This window comes from Dasypus novemcinctus, chromosome 1, assembly GCF_030445035.2.
Source record: "Dasypus novemcinctus isolate mDasNov1 chromosome 1, mDasNov1.1.hap2, whole genome shotgun sequence".
NCBI lineage: Eukaryota > Metazoa > Chordata > Mammalia > Cingulata > Dasypodidae > Dasypus > Dasypus novemcinctus.
The window spans coordinates 120533339-120557498 of record NC_080673.1 but is presented as its reverse complement, the minus strand read 5'-3'; the positions used below and the strand labels follow the sequence as shown (position 1 = coordinate 120557498).

The following is a 24160-nucleotide window of genomic DNA, read 5'->3' as shown; positions in this document are numbered from 1 at the left end:
CACAGTAACACTCTCCCCCATCATCATGTCACATCCATTGCCTCTGGTGAGTACATCTCCGGGTATCACTGTACCCCATGTCCCGTGTTCCACACCATAGCCCACACTTTCCCACGTTTCATCCAGTGGGCCATGGGAGGACATACAACATCCGGCAATTGTCCCTGGGGCACCACCCAGGACAATTCCAAGTCCCAAGAATGCCTCCACATCTCTTCTCTTCCTCCCATTCCCCGCACCCAGCAGCCACCATGGCCACCTTTTCCACATCAATGCCACATTTTCTTGATTATTAACCACAATAGTTCATGAATAGAATATCATTAAGTCCACTCTGATCCTTACTGTATTCCTCCTTCCTGTGGACCTTGGCTTGGTTGTGTCCATTCCACATCTATGTCAAGAGGAGGCTTAGATTCCACATGGATACTGGATGCACTCCTCCTGCTTTCAGTTGTAGGCAGTCTAGGCTCCATGGTGTGGTGGTTGACATTCTTCAACTCCATGTTAGCTGAGTGGAGTAAGTCCAATAAATCAGAGTGTAGGAGCTGAAGTCTGTTGAGGCTCAGGGCCTGGCTATCATAATGTCAGTCCAGAGATTCAAATCCCCTAGATATATCTTAAGCCCCAGCACCAACTACAATTCCAGTAAAGTAGCATGAAAGTCTTGTGAAAAGAGATCCCATCTGAGTCCAGCTCCATCACGCAGAAACACCAGCTCCAAAGAAGTTTTGCCATATTCTTAGTCCAATTTTTAGTGAGTTCTTTGGCTTTTTCTTAATAATTTATTGAAGGTCTTTGTATAATCCAGAAATTAGTCCTTTCTCAGTTTGACACACTGTGGATACCGAAAGAAGTTTGACGAAAATATGAAATTGAGTTATATTTTATACTTGACTTACTCAGAATAAACTAAGTCAGAGCTCAGAGAAAATATTGAACATCAAGTGTGTAGGGTTTGGGTTGGGGACAATTTTCTGTTTACAGGTCCCTTCTTGCTCAGTTAAATAAAATGAGGCAACTTGAACTTGTATTCTTATCGCTGGCCCCTCTGAAAAAGGTTATTTTTAGAGAGCTGGCACTGTCCCCAGTGTATTTCAGAGATTTGCTGAATATCTTGTTCCCTTTCCCTCTAGACTTAAAAGAAATTTCTGTATTGCCAAATAATGAAACTCTTGCACAGCTAAATATTGGCCAGTACTTGATTGGGTAACCTGCTCTGAATGATATTGCACTGTCTACAGACAAGAGGTTAATTCAATAGGGACAATGTCTTGGCCCATCCTCTAATACTAATGAAATCCTTTTCAGAGATGATGAAAAAACATTAAAAGAGATGCTACTACTCAAAAATAAAAAGACAAATGACCCTATTAAAAAATGGGCAAAAGACTTGAATAGACATTTGTCCAAAGAAGAAATACAAATGGCAAAAAAACATATGAAAAAATATTTAGCATCACTAGTGATTAGAATGCAAATCAAAGCTACAACGGATATCACTTCACACTTATTAGAATGGCCACTATAAAAAAGATAAGTGTTGAAGAGGATGTGGAGAGATAGGAACACTTATTCACTGTTGGTGGGAATGTAGAATGGTACAGCCACTGTGGAGGACTGTTTGGCAGGCCCTAAAGAAGTTAAATATAGATTTGTCTCATGACCCAGCAATACTGCTACTCGATATATACCCAGAAGAATTGAGAGAGGTAATGCGGGCAGACACCTGCACCTTGATGTTCATAGCGGTGTTATTCACAATTGCCAAAAGTTGGAAACAACCCAGGTGTCCATCGACCAGTGAATGGATAAACAAACTCTGATGTATTTATACCATGGAATATTATGTAGTTGTAAGAAGAAATGAAATTGCAAAGCATATGACACATGAACGAACCTGGAGGACATTATGTTGAGTGAAGCAAGCCAGACACAAAAGAACAAATACTGAATGATTGCACTACTGTGAACTAAATATATTGTGTAATCTCATAGAGTTAATAACTTGAATGTGAGTCCCCAGGAAATAGAATGAGATTAGTGAATGGAAGGCTGAGAGTTAATTGCGTAGAATTGGTAAAAAGGTTGAGAAATAAATAGAAATGGTGACTGCACAGCAGAGTGTTTGTAACTAGCAGTTACAAACTGCTATGGGTATGACATTGGTTTAAAGGAAAGCTTAAGGTCACGTGTATTACTAAAAGGAAAGCTAAAAAATGTAACACGGGACTTACAGCATAGTAAAACCTCATGTTAAATATGAATATGGGCAATAGTGCAAAAAAACCCACATTAAACCAGTTAGACTTGACTACTAAAAAAATCTAATGATTATTAGGAACTTATTTTATTACTCTAACTCTAAATGTGGTTAGGTATTAGCTTTGCATGTAGGTTTGCAAAAAGACTAAAATCACAGAATTTAGCCCTATAAAGCAGCTAAAAATTGTCTGTTCCTCTTGTTTTATAGGTAAGGACAAGTGACTTATCTGTTACTCATAGGTGGATATTCTAAATAGAACTTTGAACTCCAGCTTCTCTTTCTTTTCTCTTCAGTGCATCATGTTACCTCTCCTAAAAAAAAACAAAATATTACAGCTCCTTCTATTGATGCACCTGAAGTTCTCCAGGGGATAGCCAATGGAACTCTACAGTTTAAGACTATTCTGTAGACTCTCCACTTACCTCATTGGTTTCCTAGGAAAAACAAGAGCAGATCTACTTTAAGGGAATTTAACATATTAATTTCTATCTCAAAAGAAAAGATATTAAGGAAGTAAGAGATTACAAATTCTAGCCTTAAGTAGGAAGTTACTTCCTTTGTGACATACACAGAAGTACAAATGATAGGCATATTACTTATATTACTGTTAATATAGCTACTCTTTATAATTTTTTTATTTAAAAATTTTTTAATACTCTTTATTCTTCAAAGACCTTATATATTATTCTTATTTTGTGGTTAGAACTGGGTAGCAGTAGTCATTTTTTAAGTTACAAAATTTATGCTGCTTTGAAAATCTTTGAATTATTTTCTTTATGGAAATATAGTAACAGTATACAGGGGGAAATCTCATTGCCCAGAGATAACCACTTAATGATTCTTTCTTGATGTTTTCCATGTATATACACACACACACACACACACACACACACACGCACACACACACTTAATATAGTTAGATTTACCAAAAGTTTTAGACCATGCCTTTTCTTTGGAGGTACTACGGTCAGGGATTGAACCTGGGACCTTATATGTGGGAATTCAGCCCTAAACCACTGAGCCACATTGGTTTCCCTGAGTTGGTTTTATTGTTTGTTTGCTTGTTGTTTGTTTTTTTGTTTTTAAGAAGCACTGGGAACCGAACCTGGGACTGCCCATGTGGGAAATGGGCGCTAAACTGCTTGAGCCACATTTGCTTCCCTTAAGACCCTGCTTTTTTCACTTAATATTATCATCTTTATCTGTGTTACTGAGACTGATCTTTGTTTAATTCACATTTCTTTGATACTAATGAAAATGTTTTGATGTACTTATTAACTATTTTTCTTCTATGTATAGCTCATGAACTTTGCTTCCCTTTTTTTTTGCAGACTATGCTTTTCTTATATATATTTTTTGAATTTTTCAAAAATGTATTTTTTTATTAGAGAAATTGTGAATTACAAAGCAATCATGCATAATGCACAGAATTCCCATATAACACCACTCTACCAACATGTTACATTGTTGTGGAACATTTATTACAGATTATGAAAGAACATCATCAGACTAGTACTACTAACTATATGTCTATAGCATACATTTGGTATACTTTTTGCATAACCCCCATTTTATTAACACCATGTATTCGTATTGTACATTTGTTATAGTTCATGACAGAACACTCATATTTGTACTGTTAGCCAGTCCATTTTCCACCACATCGTTCACTGTGCTATACAGTTCCATGCCTTATGCAATCTATCTAAAGTGTGCACTCAGTGGTTCTCAGTTTCATCACAGATTTGTGCAGTCATCACTTCAGTACATTTTAAAACTTTTTTCTTATCCAAAAGGAAAAATCCCATACCTCCCTATTATTAACCCTTTGTGTTGATGTCGTACTTTCTTTGACATTGATGCAAGAATATTACAATATTGCTGTTAACTGTAGTCCATAAGTTACATTAATTGCATTTTCTCATGCATCACCATATTCTTATCACCTTCTATTCTCTTAATAGTTTATAGAAGTTCTATTAATAGTTCTATTAATAGTTCATAGAAGAACATTCTTGGATTTGTACTATTTACAATCCTTATCCATAATTTTTATATAAAAGCATTAACCTTTTTCCATTTATGAAAAGTCTCTTTTCCCTTTATGCTTCCTTTTTGACTTTTTAATTTTTATGAGGGTGGGAAGAATGGGAAATCTTCATGTTTATGTAATCTAGATTTATACTTGGAGAGTGTTTGTTACTGTCGGTTCTTTTGCTAAGGGTATGTAGGGAGGAAATGTAAGCAAGAAGGTTTGTGAAGATGAAAATTCTTCTGTAATTAATGGAAAGCACTGGGCACAGCCATTTCACATAGGCTCAGTGGTCTCACTTCTTTTCCTTCTGCAATTGCTTGTCTCTTATTTCTGAAATCTGCTCCATGTCACCCATTAAATTTTATTTACTTGTCTTCAGTATTCTGCAGTCTTAAAGCTGCCCTTTTGGTCAGCTGTTCTTCTGTCCAGTGGCATTTTCTCATGTTCTGATGCTTTCTTTTAAGGTATTATCCAAAGAGATGAGTCACCCATGGAAAAAGGGCTCTCTGGTCTGCGAGGAAGGGACTTTGAGCTGTCTGATGTGTTTTATTTCTCCAAGAAGGGGTTGGAAGCCATTGTGGAAGATGAAGTGACCCAGAGGTTCTCCTCAGAGGAGCTAGTGTCATGGAACCTCCTCACAAGGACCAACGTAAATTTCCATTATATCAGCCTGCGGCTCACCTTGGTGTGGGTTCTGGGTGTCATAGTACGCTACTGTGTCCTCCTACCTCTGCGGTAAGTTGCCTGCCCAACAACTGGATGGTATAATCTGTTTAGCTTTCTTTTTTAATCATGTGTGTAATGGCCACGTAAGAGTATTGTGATGCAAATCACAACTTTTTCCACTTAGAAAACATCACCAAATATGACCTGTGCAGGAACTTGCTAAGTATCTATCTTCTTTTCAATGTCCCCCCGCCCCCGCCCCCACCACCAGATGAAGGCATGTATGCAGAATCCAGTGGATGTGAATCAACTTTGCTATAATAGTCATAAATAATAGTCTGAGGATAGATAGCAAGTGGAAGTTAGAAAAAAGGAGAAAGGATTTGTATTTTCACATTCATCAGGGTGTCAATAAAACGAATACAACCCACTGTTCCTCTCTGCAGTCTCCCTTTCTGCTTCTAAGCTGTGAGAACCCCCTGGTGATGCCCAGCTTTCTGAAACCATAGTGTAGGAGAAATGATACTGGGGAGTGGGTTGCAGCTGCAAATGGTCGACATTTTTTTAGCTTAAAGATGGCAGGTAGTGGGCATGTAGCAGCCACAACATTGCTGTTGACTGTTTTGCTTCATTTCTCTGCAACTGGACACTGCCTCATCATCTTCTAAACACAGCCTTTTAGGCATTTGCTGGCACCTGACAAAAATCGACACATGCCTTGAATCTCTTTACCACCCCTCGGGCTGCCTATACTTGCCTCATTCGTATTTATTACAAGAGAAGGGATTGCTTAAATAAACGCAAGTGCAGTTCTGAAAGAAGCACTTTTTGTTTTCTTTTGCTTGTGTTGCCAGCGTGAGAAGTTGGGACATATTGTACCTTTTGGGCATCTCTTCAACTGTGGTACCAAAATGAAATTCAGTGTTTCACATATACTTTTGCTTGAACCTTATGCTAGTGGCTTCCAAAGTGAGTCATGAACTCTGGGGATGCAGAAGACTATTAATTGGCATGTAGAAAGGAATGTTAGAGCTTCTATTTATGTTTTTTTAATCTTAAAAAAGTTGAACTTTAGTAATGTGCATTAGTTCTTATAACCTCACTTGGTCCATGACCAAGGCACTGTTAACACAATTAACACAAATAATACAGTTAACCTAAGGGAAGAATGCTGGCCATTTATCTCAGTTAGCCACTGTAGCATCCCTAAAGTGAAGGGTCCTGGCACAGCAATGGCAGTTTTGTTCCAGTTACTGAATACCTTGTATATTGTGCAAAACTTGGTTATACCCTTCAGAAAACTAGAAAGATACAGGTAGTTCTCTGCTTTCATATAAAGGGCAATGAGATAATCTACAGTCTTTGCTTTCTCCATTTGGCAAAGTAAAATGGTTTAAAGAATCTTGTTAGTAAAATGTGATTAAACCATTGATTTTTTTTCTTCTTTTTAACCAAATCCCACTTTTTAACCTTTTCTTTCTGAGTAATATTATTTGCATTTCTAAAAAAAGACTATTTTCTTTTTGAAGTCATTGAAATGTATATTAAAAGCACTTTTCAAGAATAGAAAGTATGTATTTATGTGGAAATTAGCAATGTTGTTAATCACTTTGTTTAACTTCTGAGTTTTCTTGAACCTTAAAAATGGCCAACACTTGGATTTGCATTGAAGGAGTTCCTACATGGTGACTTATTTGGGAGTTCTCATTAAGAAAGAAACCTTAAGTATAGTTTTTTTTTGCCATGTACTCTAATGGCAAAATACCTTTTGCCCTCCTCATTATTAAAAATGAAGAAAAATGAGTATTTTCAGATTCACAAAATATTTCCTTTTTTTTTGTTTTCGTATGCTCCCCCAGTGTCTTATTTTATTCACTTTATTTTCTAAAAAGCTTTAAGTTACAGAAAAGTTACATAGAAAATATAGGGGATTCCCATATACCCTACCTCACCTCCCACCACATTCTCTCCTACCAATAACATCCTATATGAATATGGTACATTTGTTACAATTGATGAATAAATATTGAAGCATTGCTACTAAACATGGTCAATGGTTTACATTATGGTTTACCTTTTGCACTGTATACTTTTACAGGTTCTGACAAAATGTATAATGGCCTATATCCATCATTGCAGGATCATGCAGAACAATTCCAGTGCCCCCAAATGTTCTTTGTTCCACACATTCTTTTCTCCATCTCTCCTTGACAACCACTAAGTTTCTATATTTGAAGAATAAGGTTCATAGTTCCATGCATGAATATTGAGAGCTTGACATATTGGTCTGTTTTCTTTTATTAGGCACTGCCTATGTTCTCAAGAGGTTCTTGTCCCTCTATTTGAGAATGTAGCAGGTCACCCCAGGATGGGAGTTTAATACTTTTTGTTTATTATATACATCTCTACCCACAAAAATATTCCTTTTATAACTAAAAGGTAAAACTAATAGCTTTTTAAAAAAAGATTTTTATTTTTTCATTTAACACCCCCCCCTCCCGCTGCGGCTTATTTTTTTGCTCTTTTCTGTGTCCACTTGCTGCACATTTTTTCTGTGTCTGCTTGTCTCCCTTTGTTGCGTCATCTTGCTGGGTCAGCTCTCCGCAGTGTGCAGGCCATCAGCTCTCCGCAGGTGCGGGCCAGCCTGCCTTCACAGGGAGGCCCTGAGATGTGAACCCAGGGCCTCCCATATGATAGACGGGAGCCCAACTGATTGAGCCACAGCTGCTTCCCAAAACTAATAACGTTTTGCTTCACTTATGAAAGAAATTAATATATGCTTGTGGTAAAAAAAACTTAAAATAATTCAGAAAAGCAGAAGGGTAAGCCCTCTTTATCCCAAGACTATTGCAAAGATTGAACTTGACAGTTTTATGAACAAACTTCCAGGCCTTTTCTGTGCATATATAAACTAGATACACTTGTTGTAATTTTGGAATGGTATTATTCTGAAACTTACTTTATTTGTTTCTCTCAAAATGTGTCAAAGAGCATTCTTTCACCTCAACATCTGTAGATTTACCCAATTATTTTAATGAGTGCATCATATTCCATAGTGTGGATACTCCACAGTTTATTCACGGTTTCCTTATTTATGGACACTTAAGTTATTTCCTTTTTCCCCTACCGTACAACTAACTTTTGCATTGCTTTTACTTTCTTTTTCAGCATTACTTTGGCTTTCATTGGGATCAGTTTGCTGGTTATAGGAACTACACTGGTTGGGCAGCTGCCAGACAGCAGGTAAAATAGCCATAAATAGAACTGACCTTTTTCTTAGTGTGTCCCCAAGGAGAATATTTGCTACATAGTAGAATCCTGCTCACTTCATCTTCAGTCTTTATTTATTTTTCTGTCATACTTTCATACAAATGGAAAGAGTTTGTTATCCAAAGGAAGATTGAAGAGAAGAAAATAGACTGAGGAACCCCAGGGAAAGCAAGGGAGTCTGATAGTATTGGCAGGTTCATAAGGCTGAGACCAAAGAAGCTTCAGTTTCTTTGGAATTTACCATAGTAAGTCTACTGTGGTGGAAGCTATTTTTCCATTAGAATTTAGTCCAATTCTCTTAGTTTACTTTTGCCACTTGATACTAAAGGCTTTGATGAGACTAGGGGAAGAATTGAACTGTGGTTGTTTTAAAACACAGTATGCTGCTACGAGGAGCATGTTGAAGCTTTTATTGTATAGTTTCTTAGTAGTGCCCAGAGGTGCACAATAAAACATTTTCTTTCTCCTTCAGCCTCAAAAACTGGATGAGTGAACTGGTCCACCTGACTTGCTGCCGGATCTGTGTGCGAGCCCTCTCTGGTACCATTCATTACCATAACAAGTGAGTGCCCCTGTCCCTCTCGAGGTGAATCCAGGCTGTGATTGACAGCAGAGCCTTAAGAGTGAGCAGGGAGGAAGCAGGGGGAATAAGAATCCTTTCAGTGGGTTCACCTCTCCTTCTTAGAGTGCTAAAGGCTTTCCCAAAGGAAACATTTTCTAAAAAAGTAGGCTGCTTGCTGAAGGAACATAAAATAAACATGCACTACTGCTTCATAATTGGGTCTTTACAATATGCAGTCTGGGTCCCTTGCATTCCCTAGGCCATCCCTGGGAGGTGGACACTGTTATCTCATTTGACAGATGAAGAAATGGAAGCTCTAGGTTTGGTTGCCCAGGATCACACAGTAAGTGACAGAGTCAGATTTAAAAAATATGAATTCCATAGACGTGGATTCTGGAAACCGGATCTTAGAATTAGTTCTAAAATTCCATAACTGAACCTTAAAAAAAAATACCATTCTGCTTTCCTTACCCCCCCAGATTAAAGATAGCTAAGTAATGAGCTAGGTGAATGTGATTTTGATTCTTTTTAAATTACTGTTAACTCCGTTTTACTTTTTATGTTTAACTTCATTATTTTAAAAGCTCAATTCAAGCCTCTGTTCATTGATTGGGTCTTTCTGTCTCATTTGTTGAAGGGAAACATTTTATCATTTGGCTTTAACATATGAGACCCCTTAAAATTCTAAAATTATGTGATTTTGTGATTGGGCTGTGAGTGTTAGGATGAGGAGCAGAAGAAAATGCTCTGGCAGAAATGTGATCAGAGGTACTTTAATTATGTAGGAAGGTATTCATAACTTACAGAATTTCTTCTAGTTTTAAGGAAAACATGCTAACATCATGCATTTGGTTCTATTTCTTCTCTATACCGGCTCAGAGAAAACTACTTTACTTCATTGGTCTTAACTCTAGGGATGAGGTTGCCAACTAAATGATAGCCTGCAGGCCAAATCTGGCTATTTTTTATAAATGAAGTTTCATTGAAATACAGCTATGCTCATTCATTTACATATAATTTCTAGCTTTTTTTTTTGCAACTGCCTCAGAGTTGTGACAGGGATTGCCTGGCCTGCGGAGTGTAAAATATTTACTGTCTGGCTCTTGACAGAAAAAGTTTTTTTTTCTCCCCCTCTAAGGGAGATGGGAAGGAGAGAAATACGGCATATGTACTCTGTGGAGCACCTTGGCACCAATAAAAGTGATGCTTATGAAGAATGAAATGATATGAAATACTTAAAATAAGTGAAAGTTCTACAAAATTTATTTATTAACTAGAGATATAGAATCTTTGTAACTAACTAATATTTTGAAATCCTTTTCTCATGATAAAAGGAAAACATGATCGTTACCAAAAATATGACAGAAATATATATTGGCTCTCTTCTCCTATACTTCTAACTCATTCTCATCATACTGCCTAGAGTTGCTCATTCTTAAGATGGGCTCTGATACTTCCAAATTTAATGTTTTAAGGTATTATTATAAAATAAAAGAGTATGAGTCTCCATCTACTGTTCTGCATATTAATGACCATTTCCCAAGGTTTCGTATTTACCCTTGTTTGTCCTTGTAGGCAATACAGACCCCAGAAGGGAGGCATTTGTGTTGCCAACCATACATCCCCAATAGATGTTTTGATCTTGACAACAGATGGGTGCTATGCTATGGTAAGAGTGGCTCATTGATCTTTCAAGTCGTTGTGTGTTTTATGGATTGCTTAAACTTTTAATTTATTTTGGCACAAATTAGAAAGTTCATTTCATATTTGAAAGTGACAGGGTTGTCTTGTAGCTGTAAACGTTATGGAATATATTTACATGCAGAATATATGGTGCAAGAATGGGGAAAGAAAATAACTATTATGTTTATGGTAGTGAAAAACTAACTTACTGAAGTGTCTTAATTTACAAGACCTCAGCTTATAGGATTTTGTTAAGTTTATTCCATCTTGCCTCTAAAATCCCTGCCAACGTTTAATAACATTTGTAACATTAAACTCTTCTTCTTTAGAGCTGTACAAATCCCTTCGCCAGCCGGTTAGCTCTCTCTTCTTTCAGGAAAGTATGTGAAATTAAAAAACAACAAAAAAAATCTGGCTCTTTAATGAGGATCAAGCATGGAGAACAAATGTTTATTTATGTCACTTTACCTCCCTTGGTCCTTGTACACACCCCAAAAACAAAATAAAACCCAACAAACCATGAAGACCACTGTAAAACCAAATAGCATCCTTTTGTGAGGATGAACAGGAGACACATCCTGGCATTTTTCTAAATTTCTGGTTTTTCTTGCCTTTAAGAATTTGTCAGAATTTTCTGTCTCCCTTATGCGGCAGGTAAATTTGGGAGTATAACTGAAGAAGTCCTTTTCCCTGTGTTGCTGATGTGCTCTAAGTTGGTGTGTGGAATAGACTGATGGGAGAGGGGTCGCGGGGATCCTCTTTACACATTCTCCATGGTGGTGGATTGGGCTTCCTGGGAGGAAGATGAGTTTTACTTCACTGGCCATCTCCAGTGATGGGTTCTAGTGGTTGGCGTGCTTTCCTGAGAAGGTGTTTGGGGTGAGCCCTGGCTGGAGGGGTGAAGAGCCATTATGAAGTGTCTACTGCAGGTAGGTGAGTGGGGAGTACTGGCACATGTGCTTGTATTTGGCTATTGGCGGGTATATGATCATTGTGGGATTGTGAAGTCCTTTGTGAAAAAAAACATCTACTTATTGCCAGATATTTAATCTGTCTAAACTGTAAGTTCGAATGCATAACTCTTAGACAACCGCATTTTAACACGTTACATTTCTCTAAATTGTGAAGCTCTTTCTGAAGCTAAGGAGGCTTTAACTTTCTGTAGATAGACTTATGGGCATTGGTGGTTAATTTTGGGGGGTGTGGTTTAAAATCAGGTAGTAGTGGGAAGCAGACTTGGCCCAGTGGTTAGGGCATCCGTCTACCACATGGGAGGTCCGTGGTTCAAACCCCGGTACTGTTGACCCATGTAGAGCTGGCCCATGCACAGTGCTGATCCACACAAGGAGTGTTGCGCCACGCAGGGGTGTCCCCCGCGTAGGGGAGTCCCACGCTCAAGGAGTGTGCCCTGTAAGGAGAGCCGCCCAGCGCAAAAGAAAGTGCAGCCTGCCTAAGAATGGCACCACCCACACGGAGAGCTGACACAACAAGATGACACAACAAAAAGAAACACAGATTTCCGTGCCGCTGAAAACAACAAAAGCAGACAAAGAAGAAGACGCAGCAAATAGACACAGAGAACAGACAACTGGGGTGCGGGGGGCGGGGAAGGGGAGAGAAATAAATAAAAGAAATAAATCTTTAAAAAAAAATCAGGTAGTAGTTATGTACCCTTGTTTAGGAAAAAGAACATATATAGGCAGCTATATACAAACACAACTTGTAATTTCAAGATTTTCTTTTGGCAGTCATTTTCTAAGTTTTTGATCATGTATAACTGCAAACTTTCATAGGCTGAGTGGTAGAAACCTAGAGTCAATTGTATTAAATCAGATACAGTTTAGCACAGAAGTAGATGGAAACTGTATTGTAACCTTCAGAGGTTTAACCTTATTTGGCTAAATACAAACTATGTATCCAAAGAACATAAAATAATTTCTTCCTGATGATTTTTCTAAAGTCTTTTTTTCTTCTAAAGAAAAAAACCTCCACTTTTTTTGAATTTAGGAATGTTTTCAAACTTACATAAAGGTTGCGTTATTAAGAATAGTACATTGACCACCCTTTATCCACATTTAACTTTTGTTAACATTTTGCCCATTTGCTTTATCATTTGTGTTCTCAAGCATGCTGCCTCTCACTTCAAATACATATATATTAAATATTTATATTTTATATATAGATATCTAATACTTATATTGGAAATTCGAATTCACACCAGTTCCTCCAATTCCTGGGACTCTTTCTTGCTTCCCCCATTCCACATTTGTATTTCTGTTCTTTCACAGTGAAAACCCTGTTTCCCAACAATATCAACATACTTATTTTATTTGCCCAATCTTATAATACATCCAAAATAGTTTCAGAATTGCTTCATCTGTTTTACTATTAAAAAAACCAACTTATTAAGCAGAGTTCAGGACTTTTTGCAGGTGTCCTCACTATCTGCCCAGAATGTAGGGTATATAATAAAATACTGTGTTCATAAGTTTCTTGAATTCTCTCTCCCTACCTACCCCTTCAATGTTTGTTTTTTGGGAGTTACCGGGGATTGGAACCCAGGACCTTGTACATGCAAAGCATGGCCTCAACCACTGAGCTACACCCACTCTACTCTTTTATTCTTTTGAAATACAGATGGACTCATTTGTTTGAGCTTGCTTTCAGTTTTTTATTCCCATCCTTACTGACTTAGTTTTAGTTTTTGGCTATGTAGGGCATTGACATGCTTCTAAATGTTAAAACTGTACAAAAGGTATACTCAAAGAAATATCACTTCCTTCCATATCCATTTTACCCCATTCCCTCCTACTCCTTGTAGGTTTACAATTTCATTGTTTTCTGGTTGTCCTATCTATATTTCTTTTTGTGAAGGTAAGCAAATATATGTGGATTATTTCCCCTTCTGTCTTACACAAAAAGTAGTACACTATATTTGCTTTTTGGCAGTTTGCTTTTTTCACTTAACAGTGTCTCCTGGAAATTGTTCCTTATCAGTCACAGAAATCAAGCTTGTTCTTTTCATAGCTGAATAGTATACTCCCTGGATATATGTATGATCCTTTTTTCACCCAGTATTCAATGTTTAGACATTTAGGTAGTTTCCAATATTTTGATGTTAGAAGTAATGTTGTAAGTTATAATATTATGCATATCTATTTTCCTGTTGTTGGAGTTGTAATTCCACAGTAAATTCCCAGAAGTGGGATTATTGGTTTGAAGGGTAAACATATATGTAATTTTGTTAGTTGTTGCCAAACTCTCCTCCATATAGGTTAAACCATTTTGCATCTTCCTTTCCTCCACACAATGTATGAGTATCTGTTACCTGTGCTTTGCCAGCTGAGTGTGTCAAGCTTTTGAATCTTTGTTAATCTAAATGGTGAGAAATGGTATTCCACTGTAGTTTCAATGTGCATTTCTCTTAAGTGAAGTTAAAGGACCTCTGCATTTTAAAGGTGGAGGATAGCAAGTATAGCAACATCGTTTAAAATTCAAAGGTGCCACTGAAGAACACTTTTTCTTTACATATGGCCATTTTTTATCCTTTGGACAGATTAAGAATTTTAGTCAGTAGAAGAAGGCCAATCTTATCTCAGTGGGGCTAGGAATTAACTGGTACTTAGAAAAAGCTTTCTTTGGACAGCTGTGCCTTTATATATTTTTCTTTTTCCCATGGTACTTTTAGGTTGGCCAGGTTCATGGTGGACTAATGGGAATCATTCAGAGAGCTATGGTCAAGGCTTGTCCACATGTCTGGTTCGAACGCTCAGAAATGAAAGATCGACACCTGGTAACTAAGAGGTAAGCAGCAAGATTACTCCGTATTCATTGAGGAAGCATTAAAGAATGATAAATCTTGACCTTCTTGCAAAGAGGGCAGAGCAGCATCTAAGGTTTAAAACTAAAATACTTGGAGCTCTGTTTGTGGTGAATCACTTGTCTTAGCTAGATTTTAAAAAATTATATAATTATTGTAGTCATAATAAGATATACGATGGCATTAGAAGAGCCATGAGTCTTTATTGCTGTGACTTAGGTATAGTCCAGTCATTGAATTTTCAATGTTTAAAAAAAAATACCGTGAAAGTTAAATCATTGATAAATGTTTGTTGAACAAATAGATGATCAATTTAATGTGTGTTGAATTACTATTATCACTTAAATCCAGCTGGAGAAAGAGCTAATGCACTTTATGGAACAGAGAATGAGGAACCTTTGAATGTGTGGGACAAAGAATTTGAGTTACTAGATACCTTTGTTTTGAAAACACCGGGTTTTTTTTTTTTTGCCTAGGACTATTAACTGAGTGTACTCTGGTTATTGCTTCTGTAAACATGAAGGTGGTCCATGGTCTTATAAATCAAGTGAAAAGTACTTATTGAAATCTGTTTCTGATTTAAAACATGGGTTTCTCATCCTGAGATTATTTAGTAATGGGGCAGTCTGGTAGCTGAAGTCTCTCTATTTTAGCTTCCTGGCTGTTAAAACAAGTATCATACAGTGTATTGGCTTAAACAATGAGAGTTTATTGGCTCATGGTTTTGAGGCCAGGAGAAGTCCAAAATGGAGGCATCAGCAAGGCGGTACTTTCCTAGAAGACTGTGGCATTCTGGGGTTGGGGGCTGACAATCTTTGGTCTTTGACTTTTCTGCCACATGGCAATAAATATGGTGGCTTCTGGCTTCTCTCCCTCTGACTTTCACTCTGCCTATAAAAGACTCCAAAAAAGCTAGATTAAAGCCCAACCTGATTCATTTGGGCCACACCTTAACTGAGGGAGCATCTTGAAGAGATCTTATTTACAGTGGGTCCACACCCTCTAGAATGCAGACCAAGGCCATGAACATGTCCAACTGGGGTACAGTTCAGTCCACCACAGTACTTAGAGTGAGCAGAGGTGTTAACATAAGGCTGGCTGCAAGGAGAACAGCAGTTAAGCCTGAAGGACTTCACTTATTTTCAGCTGTATGATGTGTATTTCACCTGAAGGTTCAGCCTGACTCATTTAAGGAGTCTTCTTATACTTAATGGCCATAAGGCAGACAGGTCTGCAATCAGTATTTCCAATTTTCAGATGAGAAAATATATGTGCATAGAGAAAGGCACAGAGTTCCTAACACGGGAGTGCCAGAACTCACGTCACATGAATGTCTCGTGTTCTTTAATAGTAGGCAGAGGATACTGAAAATCACTCACTTCGAAAATTAGGGAAATTGAGGTAGCATAGATATCCTTCCACATGTTTAGAAAAAGAGAACAATTTGATATTATTTATTTTACTTGTATGTTATTTCCTTTTGCCTTATTGCTTTACAATTATATTAGAGTATGAAGAGTAGTAGTGTGGAGTATAAGACTGTATGAAGATTATGAAGAATACCCAAAAGATCTCTCTCTCTCTTCTCTTAAAGGTAGAATTTTAATCCTTTATTTTTCTTCCCAGACTAAAAGAACACATTGCTGATAAGAAAAAACTACCCATATTAATCTTTCCTGAAGGTAAGTATGGAGGACTGTCTTCTGAGCAATAGCTGATAACAAACACCACCACCCAAAGTGTATTGGCATTCTTAGTCCAGAGCCCTGCTGTCCTATGGGAATGGCATGGCCTTCTCCGGGCTCTTAATTCCCCACTTTCTTTTGAAAGTTGACTGTACTCTTGTGTCATGGTACTTTTTGATCTTAACAGTCATTCCTGGTTAATGAAGCTAGAGAGATATTGTTGATTCCCCTTTAAGGGTTCTGATTTTAAAAAGAGTGAAATTGTGAACTGTTGTGAAGAAGTTATACTCATAGAGTGTTCACTAGTAAAGTAAACATTCATTATTAAACCTGCTTACATCTGCCATTACTTAAACAAGGACTGATTTGTGAGATGGTGGTAAAATGCCTGTAATTTTGGTATGATTTAAATATTTTAAATTACTTTATCAAAATAATTCCTTTGGAAAAAAACCTTTCTTTGAAGACTGCCTTCAAAACTATTCTGCTCTCCGCACCCCCTGTAGGGACTTGCATCAACAACACTTCAGTCATGATGTTTAAAAAGGGAAGCTTTGAAATTGGAGGAACTATACATCCAGTTGCAATTAAGGTAAAACGGATTCTTCTGTCCTCCTTCATTCCCCCAAGTAATGACTTGGCAACTTTTTATTTTGCTATAACTTCAAGAATAATTTAAGGAACACTTGACTACTCTTTATTTAGCTCCATTGGTTGTTTACATTTTGCCCCATTTGCTCTAGCATTCTCTCTCTATTTTTGTGTATGTAGATATGATCTGTTTGACTGTGTATCAGGCATAGTAATAAGTACTGAAGACACAGTGATAAGCAAAATTGATATGGTCCCTACATTCATAGACCTTCCAGTTAGGCTGGGAGACAGATCCTCAATTGCCACATAATTAACCCTGTTGTTGCCATTTTTGCCCAGGACTGTGGGGCTCTAGTTGTGAAAGCAGTCTGCCCTAGTCAGAGGCTTCAGTGGGCTCCTTTTCATTTCCATCAAGTGAAGTAGCTTCTCTTTTCCTTGGGGTCGATAGAGGTGTTTGACCTGCTACTTTAAAAACACTGGCATGGATAAGAGAAGCCACCACCTAGTTCTTAACTGAGATGTGTTTTCCTTTCTTTTTTCTTAGTACAATCCTCAGTTTGGTGATGCATTTTGGAACAGTAGTAAATACAACATGGTGAGCTACCTGCTTCGAATGATGACCAGCTGGGCCATCGTCTGTGATGTGTGGTACATGCCTCCCATGACCAGAGAGGTAGGGCACAGATAATAGCTGATCTGTGTGGCTTTATCTTGTGAGACAAGAGCTGAGAAAACCTTTACCTGAAAGCCTGGGTGTATCCCTTCTTTACTTAAGCCAAATTTGACTGCCTTCCTGCTTTCTCAACAAACGAGTCATTTTAAAATAATGCACAGGCATACCTCAGAGATTTTGTGAGCTCAGTTCCATACCACCACAATAAAGCAAGCATTGCAATAAAGCAAGCCATACTGAAGTTTTGGTTTCCCAGTGCATATAAAAGTTATGTTTACGCTATGCTGTAGCCTATTAAGTACGTAAAAGAATCATGTCTTTTAAAAAGTGTACATACCTTAATTTATAAAAGTGCCTTATTACTGAAAAATACTAACCATCATCTGAGCCTTCACTGGTTCTCAGTCTTTTTACTGGTCTTGCTTCAATGTTGATGGCTGCTGACTGATTAGGGTGGTGGTTACTGAAGGTTTATGTGGCAGTGACAATTTCTTAAATAAGACAGTGAAGTTTGCTGCCTCGAATGACTCTTGCTTTCATGAAATATTTCTCTATGGCATACAATGCTGTTTGATAGCGTTTTGCCCATACTAAAACTTCTTTCAAAATTAGAGTCATTCCTCTCAAACCCTACCTCAGCTTTATCAACTAAGTTAATGTAAAATTCTACATCCTTTATTGTCATTTCAACAATGTTCACAATATCTTCACCAGGAGTAGATTCTATCTCAAGAAACCACTTTCTTTGCTCATCCATAAGAAGCAACTCCTCATGCACTCAAGGTTTTTCATGAGATTGCAGCATTTCAGTAACATGGGCTTCAAATAGTCAGTAAACCATGCTGTAAACAGATGTGCTGTCATGAGGCTTTATTCCATTCATAGAGCACAGACAGAGTAGAGTTAGCATAGTTCTTAAGGACCCTAGGATTTTCAGAAAGGCAAATGAGCATTGGCTTCAACTTGAGTCACCAGCTGTATTAATCCTCAGCAGGAGAGCCTGTCCTTCGCAGCTTTGACACCAGGCATTGACTTCCGTCTAGCTGTGATAGTCCTAGATGGTAACTTCTTCCATAGAAGACTATTTTGTCTGCATTGGAACTCTGTTCAAAGTAGCCATCTTCACCAATTATCTTGTCTAGATCTTCTGGATAGCTTACTGCAGCTTCAACAAGAAATCAATACTTGCCACTTCACCTTGCACTTTTATGTAAAGATTCCTTATTACATAAACCTCATGAGCTAACCTCTGCTAGCTCCAAGCTTTTCTTCTGCAGCTTCCTCACCTCTCCCACCCTTCATAGAATTGAAGAAAGTTAGGGCCTTGTTCTGGATTAGGCTTTGGCTTAAGGGAATATTCTGGTTGATTTCATCTTTCTGCAGACCCCTACAACTTTCTCCGAATCAGCAATAAGGCTGTTTCACTTTCTTACCATCCTGTGTGCTCACTGGAGTAGCACTTCATTTCCTTCAAGAACTTTCCCTTTGCATTCACAACTTGGCTACCTGGAGCAAGAGGCCTAGCTCTTGGCCTGTCTCAGCTTTCAATATGCCTTTCTCACTAAGCTTAATAATCATTTCTAGCTTTTGATTTAAAGTAAGAGATGTGAGATTCTTCCTTTCATTTGAACACTTTGAGGCCAATGTAGGGTTATTAATTGGCCTAATTTTAATATTGTTATGTCTTCGAATAGAGAGGCCCAAGGAGAGGGAGAGCGGAGAAATGGCTTATAAGACATTCTGAGGTTTTATGTAAAAGCTCTATACCCAGAAGATACATATATATGTAATTTTATTTTTCTTTTTTGCAGGAAGGGGAAGATGCAGTCCAGTTTGCTAATAGGGTTAAGTCTGCTATTGCTGTACAAGGAGGATTGACTGAGCTTCCCTGGTAAGAAAATTTTCAGGATTACTGTAATTTTTTTTTTTAATTAGAGAAGTTGAAGGTTTACCAAAAAATCATGCAGAAAATACAGAGTTCCTATATAACACACCCCCACCTCCCTCATAGTTTTCCCTATTATTAACATTTTACATTAATGTGGTACCTTTGTTATGAGTGATTGTATTAGTCAGCCAAAAAGTTGATGCAAAATACCAAAATTGGTTGGTTTTCATAAAGAGTATTTATTTGGGGTAGGAGCCTGCAGATACAAGGCCCTAACGCATAAGTTACTTCCCTCACCAAAGTCTATTTTCACGTGTTGGAGCAAGACAGTTGCCGATGGCTGTAAGGGTTCAGGGTTCCTGGTTCCTCCCTTCCACGGTCTTGCTTCTCTCTGGGTTCAAGGTTCCTTTCTTCCCAGGGCTTGCTTCAGCATCAAACTCCAACATCAAAAACCCGCAACTCTGTCCTTTGCCATGTCTTTTATCTATGAGTCCCCACCCACCAAGGGATCCAGCCTCTGGATGAAGGGCTCGATTCTTACTCCTTCATGCAAGTGTGGGGAATCTCTGAAATATTTTAGCCAAGTCACAACCCTTGAATACAACGAATTTCACTCTAGAAAGCCTGTTTCCAATATCCATTTTGCTAATTAACAAACCACTAATTTTGACAGTGAAAGTCAGTTTCTAATATACGAGACAAAGGTAGCTGAAGCATGGTAGTGGCACCTCTGGAGTGTGGCCTTGTGACTTCACTCTGTCCAACCACCCCTCAGGCACAGGTTAAGACTAACATTTGTATTACATAAACTAAGCTGGAAATGCTAAACTAAATTACAGACACCTTAAAATTGCAGCCTTCCCTTGGTTTGGAAAGGTTCAAGTGATCCTTGTTCATCTGTGTAACTGGCTTGCTCTTTGATCGTTTTTTCCTCCCTTTCCCAACTTCCCGCTTATCTGCTATCCAACCACTGCTGCTCCTACTCTGAAGCCATCGTGAAAAGTTGGGAGCTTTGGATCTGTACACTGAGGCACACAGGAAAGGAAGAAAGCTGTGAGAGACAAAAATAGCCCCAGGGAGTAAGTCACAGGATGGCCTCCTGAATGAGATCAAGCTTAACCAAATCTGTCAAAATGCTCCTCAGAAGTTTTCTATTTCCTTATATCAGGCCATATATAATTTTATAATGAAAGATTGTTTTGAATTAGCTTCCTTAAAAAAAAAATCCTCTTTACCCTTCCAGGTAATATTTTCCATTCACCCATGGGATATGCATGAACATGTCTAGACTGCTTTTTTCCTGGATTAAATGAGAACTTAATTGAATAGCCTTAAACTGGCTCTTAAGTATGACTTCTGCTTTTCTTATGAGTTAAGACCTGCTTCCATTACAAAGGAGAATTGGAAAATTTTGAAGTCTTTGAGGATAGCAAGTTGCAATTGGGGTCTTAGAGCAGTAGGTCTAGGAGGTGCTTGGGAAGGAGAATTGTATGAAAATAACATCAGGATGCTCAAAGACTAAAATTGGTTACTCCATAAGTTGCCTCTTTTTGCCCTGAACTTCAGGAAAGAAGGAAAAACCTTTCTTCTTCTTTCTCCTTCCCTTCCTTCATTGTTATGATTCAGAATTTATATGAAGGCTATGAATAGTGAGGGATTTTTATGGATAAAAGAGGCTTTTATGGACAACTCTGGGACCTAATTGCCGTTTATAACCTTGTTTCATGAAAATATCTCACCACTGAGCCCCTGAAAAATTATGGACCACAGTCTGTTTTTTCAGTTGAGGACTTAACTGGTGAGCTGTGTCTTGGATTTGGTTCTTGAGACCAGAATATTGCTTTGGTCTCAGGCTAGCGTCTGTATGTTGGTCAAGTTCTATCCTGATGGCATTGAACTCACTGGCTAGCCTGTGATCTGCTCTTCGTCATCAGAGAGCACCTGGTAAACATTTGTGATTAACTGGGTTAAAATTAAGCAGACATAGTTTTAAGTAAGCAGGTTCTCAGTCCACACTCTCCTAGGAGTAAAAATCTAGAACATATAGGAGGGAGATAGTGGTCCCTGATTTTGCAGGCTCCTTTCAGCCTTCTAGTTTGTTGTTTCTCTATGTAGTCCAAAGAAGGAAAGGCAGGCAGAGACCTTATAACCCAGGCAGGTCTATGTTTTCCCCACTTTGAAAGGAGTTCAAGGATTCACAGGCTCGGAATTAGGAAATTCTGCTTACACAGGCACTAACCACTGATTGAATGGGATTTATGGTTTTGTTGTTTGTTTTATTCTGAGTCTGTTTTGGATTAAGGTAGATTACAAATACCTAAAATATAGTGCTTTGAATGAAAACACAACTTGTTGACATATGATTAGATTTGAATAATGGATAACCCATTTATCGTTAAGGAGTTTACCCCCCCACACATTGTACCCCCGTTTCTTGTGTGTATGTTTTTAATTTCCCTTATGTTTTTCCAGAAAGACATAGCCAGATGGAAAACCAGTGTTTTGCCTTTTAGGGTAGAACATCTTGATAAAACAATCCTAGTTTTATTATAGTGTCCATATGTTGAGCCCTAACATTTAAATAGAAACTGTGTAGAGATATTATTGTTTATTCTAACCAAGTATGAGGGAGATTGCTCCTTTCTCAGAGTTGCTCCCATCTGGTAAGTGGTAGAGCAGAGAATGATATCTGGGTCTTTCCACATCCAAATCCAGTGTTCTATGTCCCATTGCTGACCAGCTCTTCACTTCATGGTACCATACAGCATTCATTAATATGTAATACTTTTCAATCCTTCTGGGGGGTATCTTTTATATATTTTTATCTTTATTTTCCCAGGGATGGAGGACTCAAGAGAGCAAAGGTGAAGGACACCTTTAAAAAAGAGCAGCAGAAGAATTATAGCAAGATGATTGTGGGCAATGGATCTCTCACCTCTGAATCACAATAAATGTCACCCTGAAGATCGACCTTGGCTTCCCAGAACTAGCCCGTAGACATGGAATGTGTTTTATTTTTGTTTTTGTTTTTATTTTTATTTTATTGTTCTTGTTTTTTTAATGATAATCTTTTTACAGGATGATTGTTTCTACCTCTTTATGCCAGAGGCAGAACCCACAGGTGCCCTTTTTGGACTTTCGTTGTTATTACATTAGCCCATGAAGTGGAGGGTAGTTTGCTGGGTGAGAACAGATGCTGCCGTTTGCAAAATGATGAGTCACTGTTGAATGAATGAAACTTTTGTACAGGAAAAGGTGTTGTTTGGAACTTGTTGATAAGGTAATTCTCAAAAAAATACTCCAAACTCTCTTTCCATATGTAGCTTTCTTCCTCCCTCCTCTCCTCCACTCTCACTCCCTTAGAAAATCTGAACATCGGGGTTACTCATCTGTGTGAGGTTACCCTTTTGGTTATGTTCTACTGCAAGGTTGAAAAGAAAAACGGAGGATTACATTTAGGAGAAATGACAGCTTGTGGCCAAGTACATGATTTGAAATTCAATAGGAAATGTAAACAATTTTTACTATCCTGTTGGAAGAGAAATACTATTTGGTAAGCTTCACCAAAGAAAAGTGAGTTGAAGTTAACGTGTGTGTGGGTTTATATATAGGTAACTCATGAGTAAATACATTATTAGACAGCAACTGGTGATAAGGAGCTTAGTTAGTGTTTCTTGTTTGTGTACTGAAGACCTGTACCTAATTCCCCTCCCTTCCACTGATTTATTTGTTTATTAACCAAACAGGAGGAGCCTTTAACAAAAAAAATCACAGCGACTATTCCTCAGTAGGAGGAAGAAGGTGTGAAAGTGACACAGCCTCCTCCTACCCCCACCCCCTTGTGGTTTGTTTCAGAACTTCCCCAGTCACTTACACAGAATATAAGGGGTAAAATTACCTTTTGGAAACTGAGCCTTAAATTTTTAAAAAGGAAAACAAATGTTTCCTGACTCACACAGCATAAGCAATGTTTGATAGCAATATAACGTCATCTTAAACTCTTGAGAGTGTTATATATCTTCTGGTAATCATGTACAGAATGTGAAACAGACTTAAGGTGAATATGAATAAATTCTATATTTCTAAATGTGTGGTGCATTATTTCCACCTCCCCTTCACCTTTCTTTGATTTTAAGTAAGCTATCTTTTGTGCTTATTGCAAACAACGATTCTTTTTTTTTCTCCATTTGAATAACATAGACATTATTGCACTGGAACACCTGGGAAAGGAAAATATGAAGTACGGGTCTTTCTTTTCCTTTATTCTCTCTTTTTTCAAAATCAATTTTATTTATTTTTATTTTTTTTAAAGATTTATTTATTTATTTGTTTATTTTTCTCCCCTTTCCCACCCATCCCCCGCCCCAGTTGTCTGTTTCTGTGTCTAGTTGCTGCATCTTCTTCATCCACTTCTGTTATTGTCAGTGGCACTGGAATCTGTGTTTCTTTTTGTTGCATCATCTTGTTGTATCAGCTCTCCATGTGGGCAGCGCCATTCTTAGGCAGGCTACACTTTCTTTCGCACTGGGCGGCTCTCCTTATGGGGCGCACTCCTTGCACGTGGGGCTCCCCTACGCAGGGGCGCGCATCAGCATTGCGCATGTGCCAGCTGCACACGGGTCAAGGAGGCCTGGGGTTTGAACCGCGGGACCTTCCATGTGGTAGACGGACGCCCTAACCACTGGGCCAAGTCTGCTTCCCTAAAATCAATTTTATTGATAAAGCTTACAGTACATCCGAAGCCTACAATCAATGGTATTTGGTATAATCACATAGTTGTGCATTCATCATAAAAATGCTTTTTTATTTTTATTTTTAAAACAGTGTTATCTTCTGGATTCTGGCCCTGTAGACTCTTTTTTCTTTTACAGATTAACTTTATTTTATTTATTTCTCTCCCCTTCCCCGCCATTTTCTGCTCTCTTGTGTCCATTTGCTGTGTGTTCTTCTGCGTCTGCTTGCATTGCCAGGCGGCACTGGGAAACTGCGCCTCTTTTTTGTTGCATCATCTTGCTGCA

The 24160-nt window shown here is 38.1% G+C and overlaps 1 protein-coding gene across 3 annotated transcripts in view; it reads left to right on the top strand.

Moving 5' to 3' along the window:
• GPAT3 (glycerol-3-phosphate acyltransferase 3) overlaps positions 1–23229 on the top strand; it is a 65228-nt gene extending 41999 nt beyond the window's left edge. For all 3 annotated transcript variants that reach the window (XM_004472687.5, XM_004472688.5, XM_004472689.5), the window contains exons 4-13: positions 4766–5036; positions 8136–8210; positions 8710–8799; positions 10375–10468; positions 14171–14286; positions 15929–15984; positions 16494–16579; positions 17126–17254; positions 19066–19145; positions 21982–23229. In XM_004472687.5, the coding sequence (XP_004472744.1) occupies positions 4766–5036; positions 8136–8210; positions 8710–8799; positions 10375–10468; positions 14171–14286; positions 15929–15984; positions 16494–16579; positions 17126–17254; positions 19066–19145; positions 21982–22093 (1109 nt within the window). In that variant the 3' untranslated portion in view covers positions 22094–23229. The remainder of the gene's footprint in view (positions 1–4765; positions 5037–8135; positions 8211–8709; positions 8800–10374; positions 10469–14170; positions 14287–15928; positions 15985–16493; positions 16580–17125; positions 17255–19065; positions 19146–21981) is intronic.
• The last annotated feature ends 931 nt before the right edge of the window (positions 23230–24160 follow it).